This window comes from Pinus tabuliformis, chromosome 5_1 (genome assembly GCF_031772625.1).
Source record: "Pinus tabuliformis cultivar Carrire ecotype Pingquan chromosome 5_1, CPIR1, whole genome shotgun sequence".
NCBI classification, from domain to species: domain Eukaryota; kingdom Viridiplantae; phylum Streptophyta; class Pinopsida; order Pinales; family Pinaceae; genus Pinus; species Pinus tabuliformis.
The window spans coordinates 911,395,407-911,414,449 of record NC_142305.1 but is presented as its reverse complement, the minus strand read 5'-3'; the positions used below and the strand labels follow the sequence as shown (position 1 = coordinate 911,414,449).

The following is a 19,043-nucleotide window of genomic DNA, read 5'->3' as shown; positions in this document are numbered from 1 at the left end:
ACTCTGCAATATTCCTGCAGCCTTCTAGACCCCGGCAACGGCCTCTATGTGAACTGCGTCAGCCCCTCTCTACCCCATACTAGCTCTGCGTCACCCCGAGTGGTTCTACGTCAGCCCTAGAATGCCATGCATTAGCCCTCTTGCCCTCAGCGTCAGCAACGCTAGCCTCTTTGAGGCTCTACGCAATTCCCAGCTTCTTCTACGTGGCTCTGGCTAGCTCTGCGTCACATTTCTTGGCCTCTGTGCCGCTAAGAACATCTTCTGTCACCTCAGGACAGCTGTTTTCTACTGCTATTGCTTCGCTCGGCTGATGTCTCTTAGTCCTCCTATGATCTACAATCACGCTCTGATACCATGTTGAAGTTTCTAAATTTACTTAGTTTAGAAACCCTTCATGCACTTTTTTTGATTTATTCCTACCTACTTGTTATTTTTCTTTAACAAGTTATTTACAAAGTAAATACTGAAAATAAACACCAGTGCATGCTCAACATATTATAGATCAACAACTAAAAGAAACAAGAACCACACCACATGAAACCATTATTTTTGGACCAATGTCCCCGAAAAAACCCAATGCGGGAAAACCGGTGCAACTATCTAAGGGTTTTCTTATTAAGCAATATCAGAGTACAATCTGGATGCCGAAACTGGCCTACCCAACAGAGAATTTCCTTAGCAGCTATACCTTGAGTTTGAGAGAAATCTCCTAGCTGAAACCCCGAAAAATCCTTCCGGCAGCTCCTCAGCACAAAACTGCTCCTGCAACCGCAGCGTCTGCCCAATCTGGATTGCGTCAACCCCTCTCTGTCTCACGCTGGCCCTGCGTCAGCCTTTCTAGGCCTGCGTCAGCCCCAGGAGGCCCTGTGTCAGCTCTGGAAGCCTCTGTGTCAGCTGCGCTGGCCCCTCTGGTGCTCTATGCAGCACTTGGCTGCCTCTGTGTGGCCCCGCGTGAGCCCTTGCTGGCTTTGCATCACCCTCCTTGGTTGTTGCGCTGCTCTCCCGGCACAATCTCTTCCTTCTCTGTTTCTCTGTACTCAATGCCCTTTAGCTACTCTCCCGATCACTGATTCTATCTCTCTTACCAAACCCCGCTCTAGAGAATAGAATGACTGATCATCTGGTGTGATCTCCAAGTGACCCTCAAGCCTCCTCTTATACCTTTCTTGTTGACGATTCAACGGCCGAGATTAATTCCTTAATCAATGGCTAAGATTAGATCTGGCTTGATCCATGTCTTTTGGACCACTCTAACACAGATTCATATTAATACACATTAATATTTTATTTTCCCTAAATTTAGACTTAGGGACTCCATTAAAAATATTAATTATTTTAATATCTCCTGATTTGTTTAGAATCTGCCCAAACCCTTTCTGGGTATTGGAGAACTCATGTGCCCCAACCTCTCCACCAAATTTCGTGGCTAGAGCACATCCGATGCTACCCCAAATCAACAAATGTGCCCCAAGTGAGAGAAAAAGCATGTCGAGAAAAGGGGTAACTCATGCCTCCACAATTGCTACCTCTTCTCATTATAGCACTCAGAGAGTTGGACCTCCTTCAGCTGGTACCATGGCTATGGCCATCTTCCTTGAATTTTTTTCCCATTCCATAAGCACCCTTATCACAAGCACCTATGGATTGATGGGTCTACCTATTAACTGTCTTCATCAAGGGCTGGAAGCAACTAATAGGGCTAATGGTATAATCATCCCTGACACAAGTGTGGTAACTTGCTTACAAATCCTAAGCTATAAAGGCATTGGAAATGCTCTTGAATCCACTTGTACTCTTCCTCCTCTACGCTACAGTCTAATTGAGCCTCTCACTCTAGAGAAAAATCACTTTATCTCCTTGTTGTGTCTTCACCTCTCCCTTAGGTTTATTTTATAATCTTCATCAAGCCCAAATCCCTAACCCCAAACTCCCTTGTAGAAGATAAACTGTTGAGATCATTTCCAAGTCACTTAAATAATCAAATTATTTATCATTAGAAATTGACCTAATGGTTCACAATAAATAATTGACATTAATTATTGTACTTTTCCTAAGTTAGACTTAGGAAAGAAGACAAAAATCACTTACTTCACCAAGCAAGCACCTAAAGAGCTAATAAATCATCTTCTACATGCTAAGACATCAAGACTATGCAGAAGACCTTCCGAAGTTACCATAAGCTTCAACACCACATCATCATGCCCAAATGGATGATCTTTAATGCCCTTGAGGATTTGCAAAATCTGAAATGTAGGTTATGTTCCTCTCATTGAGTAGACCACCTTTGACATCATGCATATCACAAACAACCAAATGCTTTACCTAAAAATTCTCCTAGAATCTTTTCCTGTATTGTTGACCAAGTTTCACATAGCTACAACTAGCAACTATATGCTCAAATTGGGAAAATTCCACGTGGCATGGAAGCCTCCCATCATGCTCTGTAATCTAAGACTAGGTTGACTTTTCGACCACTTGGACCATTTTTGCATTGGGAATCATGGACTACCTTGTGAAATGTGAAAGATGTCAGAAGACACTACTATGTTGTGAGATTTGTCATGAGTAATACTACACCAAAGCCAAGGTCACCTACAGACTCTATAGACACCAACCATGCGAAATGACATAAGTGCACCTTGACATGGATTGGACTAGGCCATAGATCGTTGGTCATGTAATATTCCTAGGAAAATTTTAGAGTAAATAACAAAGAAAATATTGACATAAAACCACGAAAATCAAACACATGAGTCAAACCATGAAATTTCACCAAAATATACACTGCTGAGCCATTTTATTATAATAAGAAGAGGGTACAATGAGGTGCTGGAAAGAGTGCACCTAGGCTTGCTCAAGGCAAGCTAGTTAAGCCCAGATGAACAATAAGAAATCCCTCTCAAATTTGTTGTTGTTCTCTCCTGCCTCTGCACAGAAACTACCTAGAAAATATGCTACTAGTTGCAAAGAACCACTGCTAGGGCCTCCTCAGGTGCTCAAAAAATTCCGGGAAATTAACCCCGAGCTCTCCACCAATAACCCACAAAGGAATTAGCCAAATGTTGACCTTGGAATTTCGGCCCAATTTTCCCCTAGCTCCTCTAGCTACTGCTTGAGTTGGGACCCCTGCTTGACCCCTCAAATCTGCCCAAAAAATTCTGCCAAATTAATCTTGGTCTCTCCTCAATAAACCCAGAAAACCCCAAAAAGGGTTTGTCGTAGTTTTGACGCTCCAAAGTTGACCCCCAAATGCTTGGTCCCCCTCCACAAGCAGATGTACCCTATAGCAAATGTTGTGTTTGCTGCTCCGCCAAAATGCTATAAAAGCCCCCATAGCACTTCCCCGGACTCCACCTCAAGTTTCAGCCCCTAATTCCCTTCACTCCACAACCTCCAAGCATACCTCCTCCAAGAGCTGCGCAGTCCCTGTTTTATTGTTTCTAATTCTCTCCACAAAACTCGCACTTCCTGTTGCTGGTACGAACTGGTATGGGTAGAACTCCCTCCTTGGGCTGGCACTCGAAGTCCATTGAAGCAAGGGTTGAGATCTTCACTTGGAGACACTCGTGTGCTAAACAGCACTATAGACTTAGCTTCAGCTCAAGCATGCTATGTCAAAGACACAATTTCTGAATATATGAATAAATGAATGCCCAAAATGAGTGTCTCTTGCTCTATTTATAATTTGTGGCTCCTTCTCTCCTTGTGGTCCCCACTCTCTCTCTCTCTCCTAATTCGCACTCCCTTCTCTTTCTTCTCTCTTCCAAGAGTGCGAGTTCCCTCCTTGGGTCGAATTTCTCTTTCTTGTGGTCCCCACTTTCCACTAGAGCGCAATATTCTCTTTTCCTCCTAAGTCCCGTTGTCGGAATTGCGTCCTCTTCCCAAACTCAACTCTAATGTTGAAAATCTAAATTGGGGATATTACAGATCACCCTACAAATGAGGGGTCCCATAAAACATGAGTCCTCATCAGAAGCTTCACAAGGTCCTCCAATCCAATCAGGGACTGGATCGCCTAGATGAAGCTTTCAACGGATAAGTCATGGCCCAACCAATCACAATGAATACAAGCTCAAACTGATAAGACACAGGTCTAGGAGACTTGACACAGGCTCTCACATTGTTTTTACAAGGCTTTGACTTGTGACCTTGAGCTTATAATGGTGGTGAATGATGTATTGGAAATGTGAATGTACCCCCTTTGACAAAGGGGTAACACTATTCATGAATCACAATATTAAAACTGAAATCAATAGATAATTTATAAATCCTAACACCAAAATCATGCTGCATTATGCCTTATACAAAAAAAGATAATTGTAAATACAAAATTGTCTCATCAATAATCACTCTATATATATGATGATGTAGAGTAGGTCTAACTACATATCTAGAAATGGGTCTACATCTGCATCAGCTGAATGTTTAAACTCCACATCATGATCAATCTTCCATCATCCTTGGAATCTACCTTAAAATATAAAAATTCCCAACTAGTTACAATGGTAAATCAATACTTACATTTTCTTCACCTATAATTGGATGGGATTGATCTGATTAAATTATTAATGACACAACCATCCCTTGTACGCAAAGAAAACTAAAGAGCAGGTATATACTATTAGCTAGTATCTACATATTGTTCCCAAGCTTTCCCATAGTTTCCTAGCTAGCATTATCGAAAATTCAAAATCAAAATTTTATGTCTCAGACCATTGCTGCTAGCATTATCATGTGATATACAGCCTACATGCTATAGGTAATTAATAACTTACTTATACAGCTATATAGCCTCCAGATTAATAACAAGTAATCTAACTAAAAGTCTAAATAGAATATTTTCTTTTTACTGTTTCAAACAAGTGGCAACCCTTTTAACAAAAAAAAAATAATAATAATAATAACAAAACCAAAACTCTGATGTTATTTGCTTGGAATCCAGCTTGTTAGGGCTAGCTGGCACAAGATCCACTTCAACAGCATGGGATCCGTTTCTGGGTTTGAGGATCTGTTTATGTGGCAGATCCTACACGGATCTATATCTGTATCTAGATCTGAAACATGGATCCACAGATCCAACATCAATACCCTGTGGATCTGGTAACACGTCTCTGCATTTGTTATGGCAACATGTCACTTCCAAAAGTAACAATCTCCATCCCCTATAATAAGCATTATGATGCTCTAAAGATGCAAAGCCATTCTTTTGGGACATAGGGTCAGACTATGATTCCCACCAACTATTGTTTCAAATAAAGGCACTGATTTCTTAGCCATTTTTGGCAATCCCTATGAAAGATGGGTTGTCAATTTAGTTATTCACTTCCGACAACAAATTGATGGCCAAACCAAACTCATGAACAAGAATCTATTCAATCCAGTTCCTGGTACTAAATAATTAGAAAATCCACCTTACACTGTCACATGTACTTGGATGAAGAGGAACTGGCATGCATTCACTAAAGCATTTGTAATTGTACACTGTTGCAGTTAATGGTTGCATTGTAGTTGTACTCTGTTGCAGTTAATGGTTGCATTGTAAGTTACAACGCAAACTTCAAAGTGTACTATCTTGCATTATGCTTCTTATGTCTCCCACTCCCCAAATACAGCTATTTATTTATATGAAAGTGGCATGTGTGGACAGTTACAGGTTATACTTATCAATGCCTTGAGGGCCGAGGCCCATTTATTAAGACCTTTGCTAAGCAGGTACCATGTTGTGCACTATTTTTAGACATATACTTCACATTTTCCAAATCAATCTCTGGAAAATAACAAGATATCACTTTTATTGCACAACAGATATTTGCACGTGCTAGCAACACAGCCAAAGAGAGCGAGGCCCTTTTCTGAAATCAGAATCATATTTGTTTTCTAACGGGTTTCAGTAGGAATTTCAGATTCTTAAAGGAGAAATGACAATAATTTAATAAGATTTTCTACAATTGACAAATATATGAGCACAACACTGCTGGATACATCAAAGGCTCTGTGATTCACCCCCTAGAATTAAGTGTAAGATGTGTACACCAATTTGCATCCATAAACCTATACATCGAAATAAAAGAAAACTCTTGAAGGTTTTACGAAAGCATCATATGTGGGCAAAACCAAAGACTAACTCATTTAAAGCCTAAGCTAGGTAGAATCCCTACTATAAGTTTATCTAAGAGGATCAAGAAACATTAACAACATACCTGAATAAATACTTCCGACTGCTTGACAAACACTTTGTCTGATTCATCTGCTTCTTGTTTTTCAGACGCCCATGATAAGATAGCCTCTTCAGTCAAAATATCCTTGTCATAAAGTACTTCCAAAAGCTGCAAAACAAACAAGTACTCCCATCAATGATGAATTTGTAAATAGTTCACATTTGATAGAGCATAGAACAATTCCTGCATCTACCAAGTGATGAATAACTCTCTCTTTCATTTTGATTATTTACTTCCACACAGTCGATATCAGTATTGTTAACAATTGACAGTAGTTCGCTCTCTCTCTCTCCCTCTCTCTCTCTCTCTCTCTTAAAGATTCCTCCCCCTGTGTTGGTGCTGAAAAGTGTAACTAGGTTCGGTCTTCATAATGACATGTGTAATTGTGATTTTATGTAATTAATGAAAAGAAGAAAAATAAAATTATTATTGTAATGCTTGTCTCATGGGTTTCATGAGCAAGGAATTTTATTTTTAGTAATGGCTCCCATTGTGTGCCTTTAGGATTTGTCATCTAGTCATAAAAGTCAAATTGAGTCGATGTCATGTAAGAAGGACCCTTCTTGGGCATGTTACATTTTCTATGAGTCATTAAAATAAGTATGAAAGCCCTCCAAGACAAGCACAAGGCCTCTCCTTCAAGTCGGCTTAAAAATAGAATAAATGATCTCCACAAAATGACACGTCGGCACACACTCCAACGAGTTGGCTTATTTTGATGAGGAAACAACTATTTATCGGGCAGCTCAGTATCATTTCAGGCTGAGATTTTCAGTCAAGGTTTGCAGTTGAAAGAAGTGCGAAAAAGATCATCAAAGAAACCTTATAACCAGCAAGGAGGAGGAAAGGAGCAGCGAGGTATTTTGGCATTGGTTTGGGACTGTTTCTTGGGCAAACAACTTCACACGTGTGGCAGAAACTAGGGTTTCTGCAGTAGGTACATCTGCTGTAATAAAGGACAAGAAAAGGATCTCCAAATATGTCTTATTGCTGGCCGAGTTCATCTAGAGAAGCTTCCAAGTATAGAGAAGGAAGGAATCACCTCCAAACTTGTCTCTACTCCTCACATGTGTGGTATTACAGCAGTACGAGGTGCAGATCTGTGGAAAAGAGGTCGAAGTTTCATGGTAACCAAGAAGTGCACAAGAAGGAGAAGTTTGACTTGCGTTGACTTGTGCAAGGAAGAGTAGCAGCAAAGAGAAAGAACATGTGTCTTGGTCTTGGAGTTGCAAATAGGTCAAGGGTCTTGGTCTTGGCATTCACCAATTGAAGTCTCTATAAGAAGAAGAATTTGTTCGAGTTTTCCTCTCAAGTGGGAGAGATTTTGGCCCTGGCTGATCGCCTACATTCTGTGTCTCTTGTCTCTTTATGGTTTATGCATTGGTAGTTGTTTGATGAAAGAACACTATAATAACACAAGCTAAAGAAGATCCTAATCTAAGAAATAAAAAGCATTCACAAGTAGTTATCTAATAAAGAGAAATCATCTAACTACAATGCCCTGGATTTCTCAACATGGTATCAGAGTTAAGGGGACTAAGTCAAGGAAGGGCATATTATCAAGGGACACTCAAGGATAAAATCTCGAGGAAGCGAAGATCATCTTAAGAAACCTCAAAGGCCCTAATCAAGTTAAAGAACTTTTACATCAAGCAAGACCAAGAACATTGTCATCAAAATTCTGCACTGTTGGCTGACTTCAACCTCTAACTTGCCCCCTCAAAACAACCCAGAAAATTCTATAAAATTAGGAATGTACTCCTTGCCAAAAACCCAGAAAGGGTTTTCCCTAGTTTTGACCCTCCAAATTCAGCCTCCTAGAGCTTGGCCCTCCTCCAAACTAGAAATCTGCACCTGTAGCTGGAACTGTTGTTTCTTGCTCCCAAAATGCCAAGAAACCTCTCCAAATCAGCCTCCCAACAAAATCCCAACAACCCAACTCCTCAATCCTCCGGGCAAGGCTCCCTCCAAACAGCCCACACTAGTGACTGCGCAGTCCTGGGTGAAGATGATGTAATCCCTTGAACCAGAAATTCGATCTGGGTGCTAGGCTCCTCCTCCTGCTGGAATATCGCTCCTCTAAGTTGGAAACTAGACAAGAATCACTCCAGCAACACTTCTCACCCAATTCCCGACACCACTGCTCCACCAAAACAACACAGCCTTTCCCACTGCATCCCTATTGAGACATGGTAGTGTAAATATCTAAAGGGATGTCACTCTCTCTATCTCCAAATGAAAGGGAAGACCTTCCTAGGGTGGCACTCGAGGTCCACCGAAGAAAGGGTGAGCTTCACTCCTTGGGAAGCTCTTGTGCTAAACAGCACATTGTAGCTTAGTTGAACAGCCAAAGCAACAATGAATTCTCAAATCAACAAAAGGCCCCAAATGTTGCTCCTCTTCTCCTATTTATGCTTGCTCCCTTGAGTCTCACATGGGTCCCATCAATAATTTCGACCCTCACTTAGGAAAATAACACTGCTTTCAAGGGGTGCGTATTATTTGTAAGGAAGTGGCCCCCACATTCCACTAAAATACACATCGACCCCCTTTCTCCTAAGTTTTTCCACCAAAATTGCATTAAGCCAAAAATAACAAAATTGACAAAATTGATTTTCTCTCCTTAGGGAGAATAATTAGGAAGGGACATTACAATCCTCCCCTCCTGGATGTTGCTTGTCCCCAAGCAACTACAAAACTGGATGCTGCAAAATTTGTTCACTCTCCCATGTGGCATCCTCTTCTAGCAAATCCTTCCATTTGACCAGGTGCTCCTTGATCACCCTGTTTCTCAACATCCTCTCCCGAGTCTCCAATATGAACTCGTGTGTCAAAACAAAGTGCCCCTCATCATGCAAGGGAGGCAACTCAGTTGTTGTTGTAACATGGTGCCCCAACGCCTTTTTCAAGCATGAGACATGGAACACATTGTGAATTCAGCTCTCCGAAGGTAGCTCCAGCTCATAGGCTACCTCTCCAACCATCCTGACCACCTTATACGGCCCATAAAACCAAGGTCGAAGATTTTCCTCCCCCTTCTGCTTGAGTGAAGACTGTCTATATGGCTGCAAGCATAGGTAGACCATGTCCCCTACCTCAAAATGTCTCTCCACCCTATGCTTATACATCTTTTGTTGATTCTAGGCCACCTGTAAGTTGTTCTTGAGAGCTCGAAGAATCTCCAGGCTCTCTTGAACCCAATCCTTTGCCCTTGGGGCCCTGCTATCTCGACCCTCACCTAGGAAAATAACACTGCTTTCAAGGGGTGCGTATTATTTGTAAGGAAGTGGCCCCCACATTCCACTAAAATACACATCGACCCCCTTTCTCCTAAGATTTTCCACCAAAATTGCATTAAGCCAAAAATAACAAAATTGACAAAATTGTTTTTCTCTCCATAGGGAGAATAATTAGGAAGGGAGATTACAATCCTCCCCTCCTGAATGTTGTTTGTCCCTAAGCAACTACAAAACTGGATGCTGCAAAATTTGTTCACTCTACCATGTGGCATCCTCTTCTAGCAAATCCTTCCAGTTGACCAGGTGCTCCTTGATCACCCTGTTTCTCAACATCCTCTCCCGAGTCTCCAATATGAACTCGAGTGTCAAAACAAAGTGCCCCTCATCATGCAAGGGAGGCAACTCAGTTGTTGTTGTAACATGGTGCCCCAACGCCTTTTCCAAGCATGAGACATGGAACACATTGTGAATTCAGCTCTCCGAAGGTAGCTCCAGCTCATAGGCTACCTCTCCAACCATCCTGACCACCTTATACGGCCCATAAAACCAAGGTCGAAGATTTTCCTCCCCCTTCTGCTTGAGTGAAGACTGTCTATATGGCTGCAAGCATAGGTAGACCATGTCCCCTACCTCAAAATGTCTCTCCACCCTATGCTTATACATCTTTTGTTGATTCTAGGCCACCTGTAAGTTGTTCTTGAGAGCTCGAAGAATCTCCAGGCTCTCTTGAACCCAATCCTTTGCCCTTGGGGCCCTGCTATCTCCAAACACCATGTCAGAAAAAGAAAGTGCATCATACCCATAGAGTGTTGGGAAAGGAGACATACCGATCGACATATGATAAGGGGTATTGTAGCAAAACTCTCCTAGATGAAGCCACTTGACCCACGCTCTCTGCTGGCCCGACACATAATTGTGCAGGTACCCCTCTAGCCACTTGTTTGCGATCTCGGTCTGCCCATCCATCTGGGGGTGATAGCTAGTACTGGGTGTAAGCTTTGTCCCCACCAGCCAGAACAACTCCCGCCAAAAAGCCCACATAAACCTATTGTCCCTATCATTAATGATGGTTTTGGGGAGACCATACAATCAGAAGACCTCCCGAAAGAATAACTCGACCACCTGGGAGGCTGAAGATCTTGATGGGATGGCGAATAAATGGGCAAACTTGGTCAGCCTGTCGACCACCACATAAATGCAGTCTCGCCCCTGCGCAGCTGGAAACCCCATGATAAAATCCATGGACACACTCTCCCACTTCCTCTCCGGAATAGGAAGTGGTTGCAATAAACCGACAGGATGTGACAGCTCCACCTTGTTCCTCTGACAATCTACGCACTCCCGCACGTGCCTCAACACATCTCCTTTGAGCCCCTGCCATGAAAATCTCTCTCTGATGGCACGATATGTCTTGAGGAAGCCTAGGTGTCCTGCTAGGGGGGAATTGTGAGAGGCCTACAAAATCCTCTCCTTAAGTTGAGATCCTGGTACCAAATATATCTGATCTTTGTAGTAGATCACGTCATCCATCACCCGGAACCTGTCATCCTTGTGGGTACCATCCAAAATCTCACAAGCCTATCTGTCCTTGGAGTACTCAACCAAGAGTTGAGCCTTCCAGTCATGCGTAAGATCCATCAGAGATAGTGTTGCGGGCCTCCTAGAGAGGGCATCTGCCACCACGTTGTGCTTGCCCTTCACATACTCGATCTCAAAATCGTAAGCCTGGAGCTTACTCACCCATTTCTGTTGTCTCTCCTCTAATGACTGTTGCTCCAAGAAAAAACGAAGACTGTTGTGATCAGTCTTCACTTTGAATCGATTGCCCACCAAGTACTACCTGAATTTGGCCAGGGCATGCATTACGGCCAACATCTCTTTGTCGTACACCAAGTATAACCACTCATGTGGCAGTAGCTTCCTACTCTCGAATGCAATAAGATGGCCTCCCTGTGTCAAGACAGCCCCAACTCCCTCACCTGAGGCATCACACTCTAGCACAAAAGACCTCGTGAAGTCCGCTAAAGCGAAAACATGACAACTGCTCATGACTCTCTTGAGGCGCTCAAAGGTCTCCTCCGCCACCTACATCCAATCAAAAGCTCCCCTTTTTGTCAAATCGGTGAGGGGTACTACCAGCTGTGAGAATCCCCTCATGAATCTCCTATAATATGTGCAAATGCCCAGGAACCCCCTCAACTCTGTCACGTTCCTGGGTGTTGGCCAATCCAGTATGGCCCCAATCTTCTCCTGGTGTACCTTTACTCCGTCCTCCCGAATCACGTGCCCCATGTACAACATCTCTATTAGCCCAAATTCACATTTGGACATCTTCACATACAGTTGTTGCTCCTCTAGTATGCGAAGCACTACCTCCAAGTGTTGAAGGTGCTCCTCCCAAGTCCAACTGTAAATGAGTATGTCGTCAAAGAAAACAAGGACAAAACGCCTCAACTACCCACGAAACACGTGGTTCATACAGGACTGGAATGTAGCCGAAGCATTGGTTAGCCCAAAGGGCATCACCAAGAACTCGAAATGTCCATAGTGGCAACGGAATGTAGTCTTTGGGATATCCTGTTTCCTTACCCAGATCTAATGATATCCTGAACGCAAATCTATCTTAGAGTAGTGTTTCGCCCCTCTAAGCTCATCCATCAGCTCGTCAATGCGCGAAATAGGATATTTGTTCTTCAATGCTTTCTTGTTGAGAGCCCTGTAGTCAATACACATGCGTAGTGTCCCATCCTTCTTCACCAGTACCATGGAAGAAGCGAAGGGACTTGAACTCGGCTTGATGTGACCCAACCTCAGCAACTCTTGGATGGCCCTCTCTATCTCATCCTTATAGGCCTTTGGGTGCCTATACGGGGTGGTGATGACTGCGTTCACTCCATCCTCCAACTCAATGGTGTGCTCAAACCCACGATCTAGTGGTCTACTTGGTGGGATCTCCCAAAAAAACCCCTGGTGCCTCTTCAGCAAGGCCAATATGTTTGGATGCACGAGTTGTTTCAAAGCCCCTATCTCCGAAATCCTCAACTCAACTGCCCACTCTGTGCCCCCATGGCATAGATATGCCTCCATCCGGTGAGCTGAAACTACCTGTGGAGGGTAAGAGTGCATACCCCTCAATAACACCATAGAGGCATACATAGAGGCATACCATCACCCAGTGGTTTGTATGGGATACGGGCATTGGGTCTCAATTACATTGGGCCACCAGGCTAGTCCACAGGTTCGGATTGCTTGAGGACAAGCAATCTCAGGGTCGGAGGATTTGTAATGTTCCTTTTTCTGGTATTCTTATGGCATCGATAGGATGGACTTTCAGAGTTGGGGGCAGACAGGTCACAGGTGCAGGTTGTCATCCTCAGCAGGCTCAGGGGCTTTTGGAGGCGTTTTGAGGAATTTTTAAGAAGTTTGATGGCTTTCGCTTAGTATATTCCATCATCCGCATAGTTTGCCTTTCGTTCCGTGGCATTCCGACAACTTTCAAAAAATAGAGTTATTAACAGGCCTAACTCAATTAATTGCGCTTAAGGTGGCATTCCGACAACTTTAAAAGTTATTAACGGGCCTGACTCAATTAATTATGCTTAAGGTGGCATTTCGAGAGGAATACTAGGCAGAACACCTTAGTGTAATAGCTAGTTGGAACCGGAACAAGAAGATCTACAGGACGGGATGGTTAGAAGTGATTTTCAATGACCTGAGGAGGCATGGTGGCCAATTTACCCTTTTACCACATTAAAAAGAATATTTTAATTGAAATAAAAGAGGGAAAGTGCTCCATGATTAAAATAATAATAAATTTGGAGGTTCTAGAGGGGTCCACCAGATTTATAAAAGAGGAGGAGGCCATTAGAGGACATTTGGATTTGATATTTCTTCTTGTATGAGAGGCTAAGAACCCGGTTCTCTACTTCAATGGGAGCCTCAGCACGGAAACTCTCTGGTGTGCAACGAAAACCCAACACTCTTGAGGAGATTTCACTCAGAGGTCTCACAGTGCTTCATTGGAGATTTGAAGAGAGAAGTTTCGCAGCAGCGGTTTTGCAGCAGTCTTCTCACCGGACCATCTACATCATTGCTAGAGCCATTCATCAGTTGGGTCAGAGATCTTTTCTGGGTTGCTTCGCTTGTTTGGCAAGCTCAGGTTCCACTATTCTCTCATGTTGATGTACTCTTTTCAGTGGATTAATAAAATGGCTCAGTGATTTTATTGGCATCTATTTGTGTATCCATTTGTCGGTTGTGTGTCTATTTACAATTATTTTGCTGTTCAAGTTCATTTCTAGTATCTACTGTTAAAATTTCCATTAGGGATATTACACAATCGAACAATCTATGGAAGAAAAATATACAAAAATATGAACCAAACTAGCATGTGTGTATACTCCCTATCTTCATTTCCATAATTCCTACTTCTGGAAGCTGTTTTCACTGAAAAATAATATAACTTGCAAGGTGATCAGTTTGGATTAACATCGTACAATAAAGATTTCCAGCTTGTATTCAACTACATTTTCACAATTATTCTAATACGAAGACCCTAAATACTAATTAGTATTTCTGGTTCAGGTACTCTACTTTCCCATTTCAGTGTCATTCCTTACACACAGAAAAAGGACTCAAACAAATCAAATTACTCCGTTAAATGATTAACCTGCACTTACTTTTGAGAAAATTGGAGCAAACTCTTTCCCAGTTTCCAGGCAAATTTCCTCAAACTTCAAGAGCACTTCAACCTGCACCATTTACAGTGATAATCTAAGTCCTATAGCATAATTGAGTTCCAAAAACCACATCAGAAGCAAAACCACTCTTTGTTACACTGGCAATGACAACTTGAGTATAAAATTTTAAATAGCTACTTGGTCCTTGAGCTGCTCAAAAACACCACAAAAGGTAATAAAATTAGGCTTACATTTTGGATCCTGATCTGATTTCACAAATATAAAAAAAAAAGAAAATATATATATATATATATATATATATATATATATTATCTACTGATAATCACAGATGACCAATCTTTGTCTAACTACTAGGAAACAACAAAAACCAAATTTTACTTTGCTATAAGGAATGGGTTCATTGAAAGGGAAACATAGAAGCTAAAAATATTGTCTAATCCTTAGGTGAAATGTACATCAAGATTATAAAGAGAAACTAATCTCTTCAAAGAATTTATCAGCCCAACCCAAAAGTACAAAAAATAAAAAAATCAACTGGGGCTAGCTAGTGTCCATTTGAGGTTGCCATGAATATGCCACTAAAATTAAAAGCTTTTTAACAATTTGGAGCACTTCAGATCATCTTCATGAAATACAATCTATTTGAAAGCACATTAAGTTGGAATTTGCAATGATGCAGAAACATCTCTGATCCAGAGTAATCTTGCACAAAAACAACCAGTTTCAAGTCTTTTATTCGATTTTCAGCGCTAATTTAATTCTGAAAAGTGGCTGTAGCCTCTCTAAGTATTATTAAATTATTTTCTTTGTTAAGCTTGAATTCTTAAAATCTTGGCCATTTAAGATTACTCAAGATTTTGAATGGCTGAGAGGCCCTGTTTTTTATTCTGGTGTGGGCATATTTTCAGTGTCCAAGCTTCATCTAAATTTGATTAAGTATAAGAATCAGTTCCATCCAACAGATTTTGTTTTGTGGATGTAAAATGGACTCCAACAGCCCATTTAATTGAATTGCACAAAGTTTTGGCTTTACTAGAAGGATGGATTTCACCTACCCTTGCAAAAGTTATATAAGCCAGACATTAAACACTCAGTAAATAACAACAATATTACATTTCAGGTCTTGGATGACCTGGGTGGATTTGAGCCTTTTGCAACACAAGGTGCATAGTTGCCTTGAAAGGACAGACAATGAATTGGACAGAATCATCGATTCCGCTAGGGTCGGCAGATTTTAGAACCTTTGCAATGGAGATTGTGAATTGAAAATCAAGTGCCTGGATATAGTCTAATTGAATAATATTTTGGATCCATATAGGTGGAGGTATCATAGTACTTGTGCAATGCATACTTCCAGTGTCCATATAACAAAAATAATATTTTTGTGTTTGGCAAAGCTAGTGTATCTTGTGAGTTCTATAGAGAGGGATGCACCACAGATGCTAATCATCTGAAGGATTCTATTTAATAAAGTCATTTCAGATCTGTGAGCCAAAAGAATAAAGTAACTGTGCAAAGGGACATGCACATCAGATCTCAAACATCCAGCTTAATCGGATTAAATTGTTAGAATTGGGTGTGGGGGTTTGGGGAATTTTAGAAAATTATTATTTACGAAAATAATATGGTGGGTTTGGCAAAGCTAGGGGATCTTGCAAGTTTTTTAGAAAGAGAGGCACCGCGGATGCTAATCATCAGAAGGATTCTATTTAAGAAATCTATTCCAGATCTGTGAGCCAAAAGGATTAAAGTACTTCTGCAAAGATACACGCACATCAGATCTCAAGCATCCAGGTTAATTGGATTGAATTGCTAGCACTGGGTGTGTGAGTTTGGGATATTTTAGAATTTTGTGCACAGGTCCTGCATAAGGATCATAAAATGCCCCAAAGTCAATGGGCATGGAAACAAAAGGGGATTCTCTTCATTGTAACATCATTCTAATTAAATTATTTTTTCTTGAGGGATCTTGGGAGATTTATCCCATGGTATCCCTCCTCCCCATTTAGAGGGAGGACATTTGCTTGTGGGTGGACTAATTTCTCTAGTCTAGTTTTCTAATTCTCTTTTGCAATCTAATTCATGCATGGCTGGTTTCTTAATATAACACTCACATGTATTTTCATTTTTGCAAAGTTTAGTTTGTCATCTTTCATTTCTTAAGTATTTGTATTGTGCAACTTGCTACAACACATTCAATATTGCTCTTGAGCAAATGGCTGGTTTCTTAATATAACACTCACATGTATTTTCATTTTTGCAAAGTTTAGTTTGTCATCTTTCATTTCTTAAGTATTTGTATTGTGCAACTTGCTACAACACATTCAATATTGCTCTTGAGCAAGCAAGTGCTTTATATTCACTTGGCAAGCTTAAATTTGTTTACTAATCCATCTACTTTATTTTGCTTAGCTATTGTTTTGTAAATCTCTTGGATACAATGCTTCATAATCTTATGTCAACTCGTGATTATTTGTTATCTTGATCATTGTTGATATCTTTGAAGCAATTTGTGTCACTTTCCTTTGAAGCAATTTGATGACTTGTAGCTTGATCTATGTCCTGCTCCAAACTGTTTTTCTTTGTAGGTGCCTTTATGTAAGGCTCTTCTTCTAGCTTAGTAGACCTCCCTGATGGATGATGGATTGTAGACCCTTCTTATCCTTGAAGTGATTGAGACTTCTAGTCTTGATGCTTCAACTTTGTAGATGCTTCCCCTTGATGAGTGTTCTTGTGTTGCACTTTCCTTGATATGTCACCTACCCTCTGATACCATGTTAGAGAATCTAGGGCAAAGTAGTGTTGTGATTATTCTCTATGACTTGATAACAATTTGTGAAGTCTTTTTACTTTTTCTAGTTAGCTTATACTTCTTTTTCTTCTTATTAGTGCATATGTGTATGCTTCATCAAATTGCTACCAAAACAAAATAACAAGAACACAAAATTTGGCTCTCTGCCAGGGACAAATCCTCTCCACTCTTGAGAGGAAAACCCTTTGTAAGATTTCTCTTATTGAAGCTTCTTATTTGAACAACTGCCAAACCCTAGACCCTTGACTAGGATATCCTCCAAGCATAAGTCAAATCCTTCTTTCTGCACTGTCACTTCCGGCACATCTTCTGGCACTTTGTCTTCCAGCACTTCGTCTTCCAATTAGAGTCTTTTTCACATTAGAGAAATGGACTCCTTCACTAGGCTTGTGAGTCCTTGGAGGCTTGATCTCTTCACCCAAACAATAGACTGTTTAGCTTGATGTCATACCCTTGCTGCACCTCGCACGTGTGATTGTTTCTAGCCCTAGAAACATTCCTTTATACTTCGGTCTCCTTCTTTTATTACTTTGCTTGATGTCCTTCTTCCTCGCTGGAGTAGTAGGCCATTATGGACCTAATTTCAGCCCCAAACAAACAGAAATATCCAACTGTGATCTTACTGTTGTTAGGGCCACAGACTGTCCTTCATTCTCTCGCACGTGTGGTTGTGTCTGCTCCAGAAATGGATTCTTTTACTTCGTTGTTTTCCTTCCTTATCTTCACTATCTTCGTTACCCTTTTCTGTCCTTGCCTTTGTACTTTTCAGCCCTCTCTTTCTTGCGGATTTCAGAGTGAAGTGTGTGTGTCCAAATGAGTGGACAGCCTCTATAAATAGAGATTTGTCCCTTCTCTTTTAGGCTGACTAGACTGTCCATTAGGCCGATTTACAGCGTGTACCATAATTCAACTTTTATTCATTATTTTGCTGCTTGGAGACTTTGTTGATGCTTAGGAGAGGATTTGACCATGATTGGAGGTGTTCCCATGACCTTATATGTTGACTTACATGATGTAACATGCCCTCAAAGGGTCTTATCATAATTACATTTTGACTTTAACTTTCTAGAAGCACTTCAAAATGTGCTTGTCCTATTTTCAATGAGCAAGAAACTCATTGCCAAATAATATCAAAATAAATTATCTTTTCTTGAATAAGTACAAATATCAAAATTAAATATATGAAGACGAAACCTAGTTACATTTTCTCTAATAGAAGATGCATAAATGAAGATGGAGATACGCAGAATTTATGACCAGGTAAACCAACACATTATTATTTCTTGTTTGCATCAGGAGATGGTAGTCTCCTTTCAAGTAGTGGCATGATAAACATCAAGTTGGAGCATGTTGAGGTAGGAGCCTTATGTGGGTTGTAGCCTACAGAAAACATATGGGAGTTGCAGTTGCAGCTTGCAAAAACTTGAGGTAGTAGCCTCTTGTAGGTTGGAGCCTAAAGAAAATCAGATGTAATAAGTAGGAGCTTGCCTTTACATCACAACAATAATAAAATCGTGGTTTTCTCCGTTTATGGGTTCCACATACATCCGGTGTCAATATTTGTTGTTATTATGTGTTCATGTGATGTTTTGGTTTGCATATTACTTGATGTTCACATATTCAATCTACTAGTCATTATTTGTTAAGTTGCTCATGTAATGCTTCAATTAATAAGTTTAATGAAAAGAATTTTAATGTCCATGAGTATGCTAAACTGATTCACCCCCCCCCCCTCCCCCGCTCAGTTTAGTCAAGTTTTCAACAATTGGTATCAGAGCAAGTTCCTTCTGTACAAGTCTAACAACTTGAAGGTAGATTTGATTGAGTCATGGACTACCAAAGTGTACATGTGTTGAGTCCTTCTCCCTTCATTTGTATAGTCTTCTTCCATGCTTGAGTGAGAGGCCTTGTAGGCCTAGTTTCAACCCTAAACAATGAGATATGGTTGACTGTAGGTTACTGTTGTCATAACCGCAGAGACAGCTCTCCTTTCCTTACACGTGTGGTTGTAATTGGCCCTTTAACACTTCAGTTTGCTTCATTCTTTCTTCCTTGCCTTGGAGACCCTTTTCTT

General features: G+C 41.0%; 1 protein-coding gene across 1 annotated transcript in view; it reads right to left on the bottom strand.

Annotated features, from left to right (window-relative positions):
• LOC149167775 (uncharacterized) overlaps positions 1–19,043 on the bottom strand; it is a 381,496-nt gene that overhangs the window by 61,133 nt on the left and 301,320 nt on the right. Inside the window, 2 exon segments of the mRNA XM_089433143.1 lie at positions 6,201–6,326; positions 14,137–14,208. Of these exon segments, the coding sequence (XP_089289269.1) occupies positions 6,201–6,326; positions 14,137–14,208 (198 nt within the window).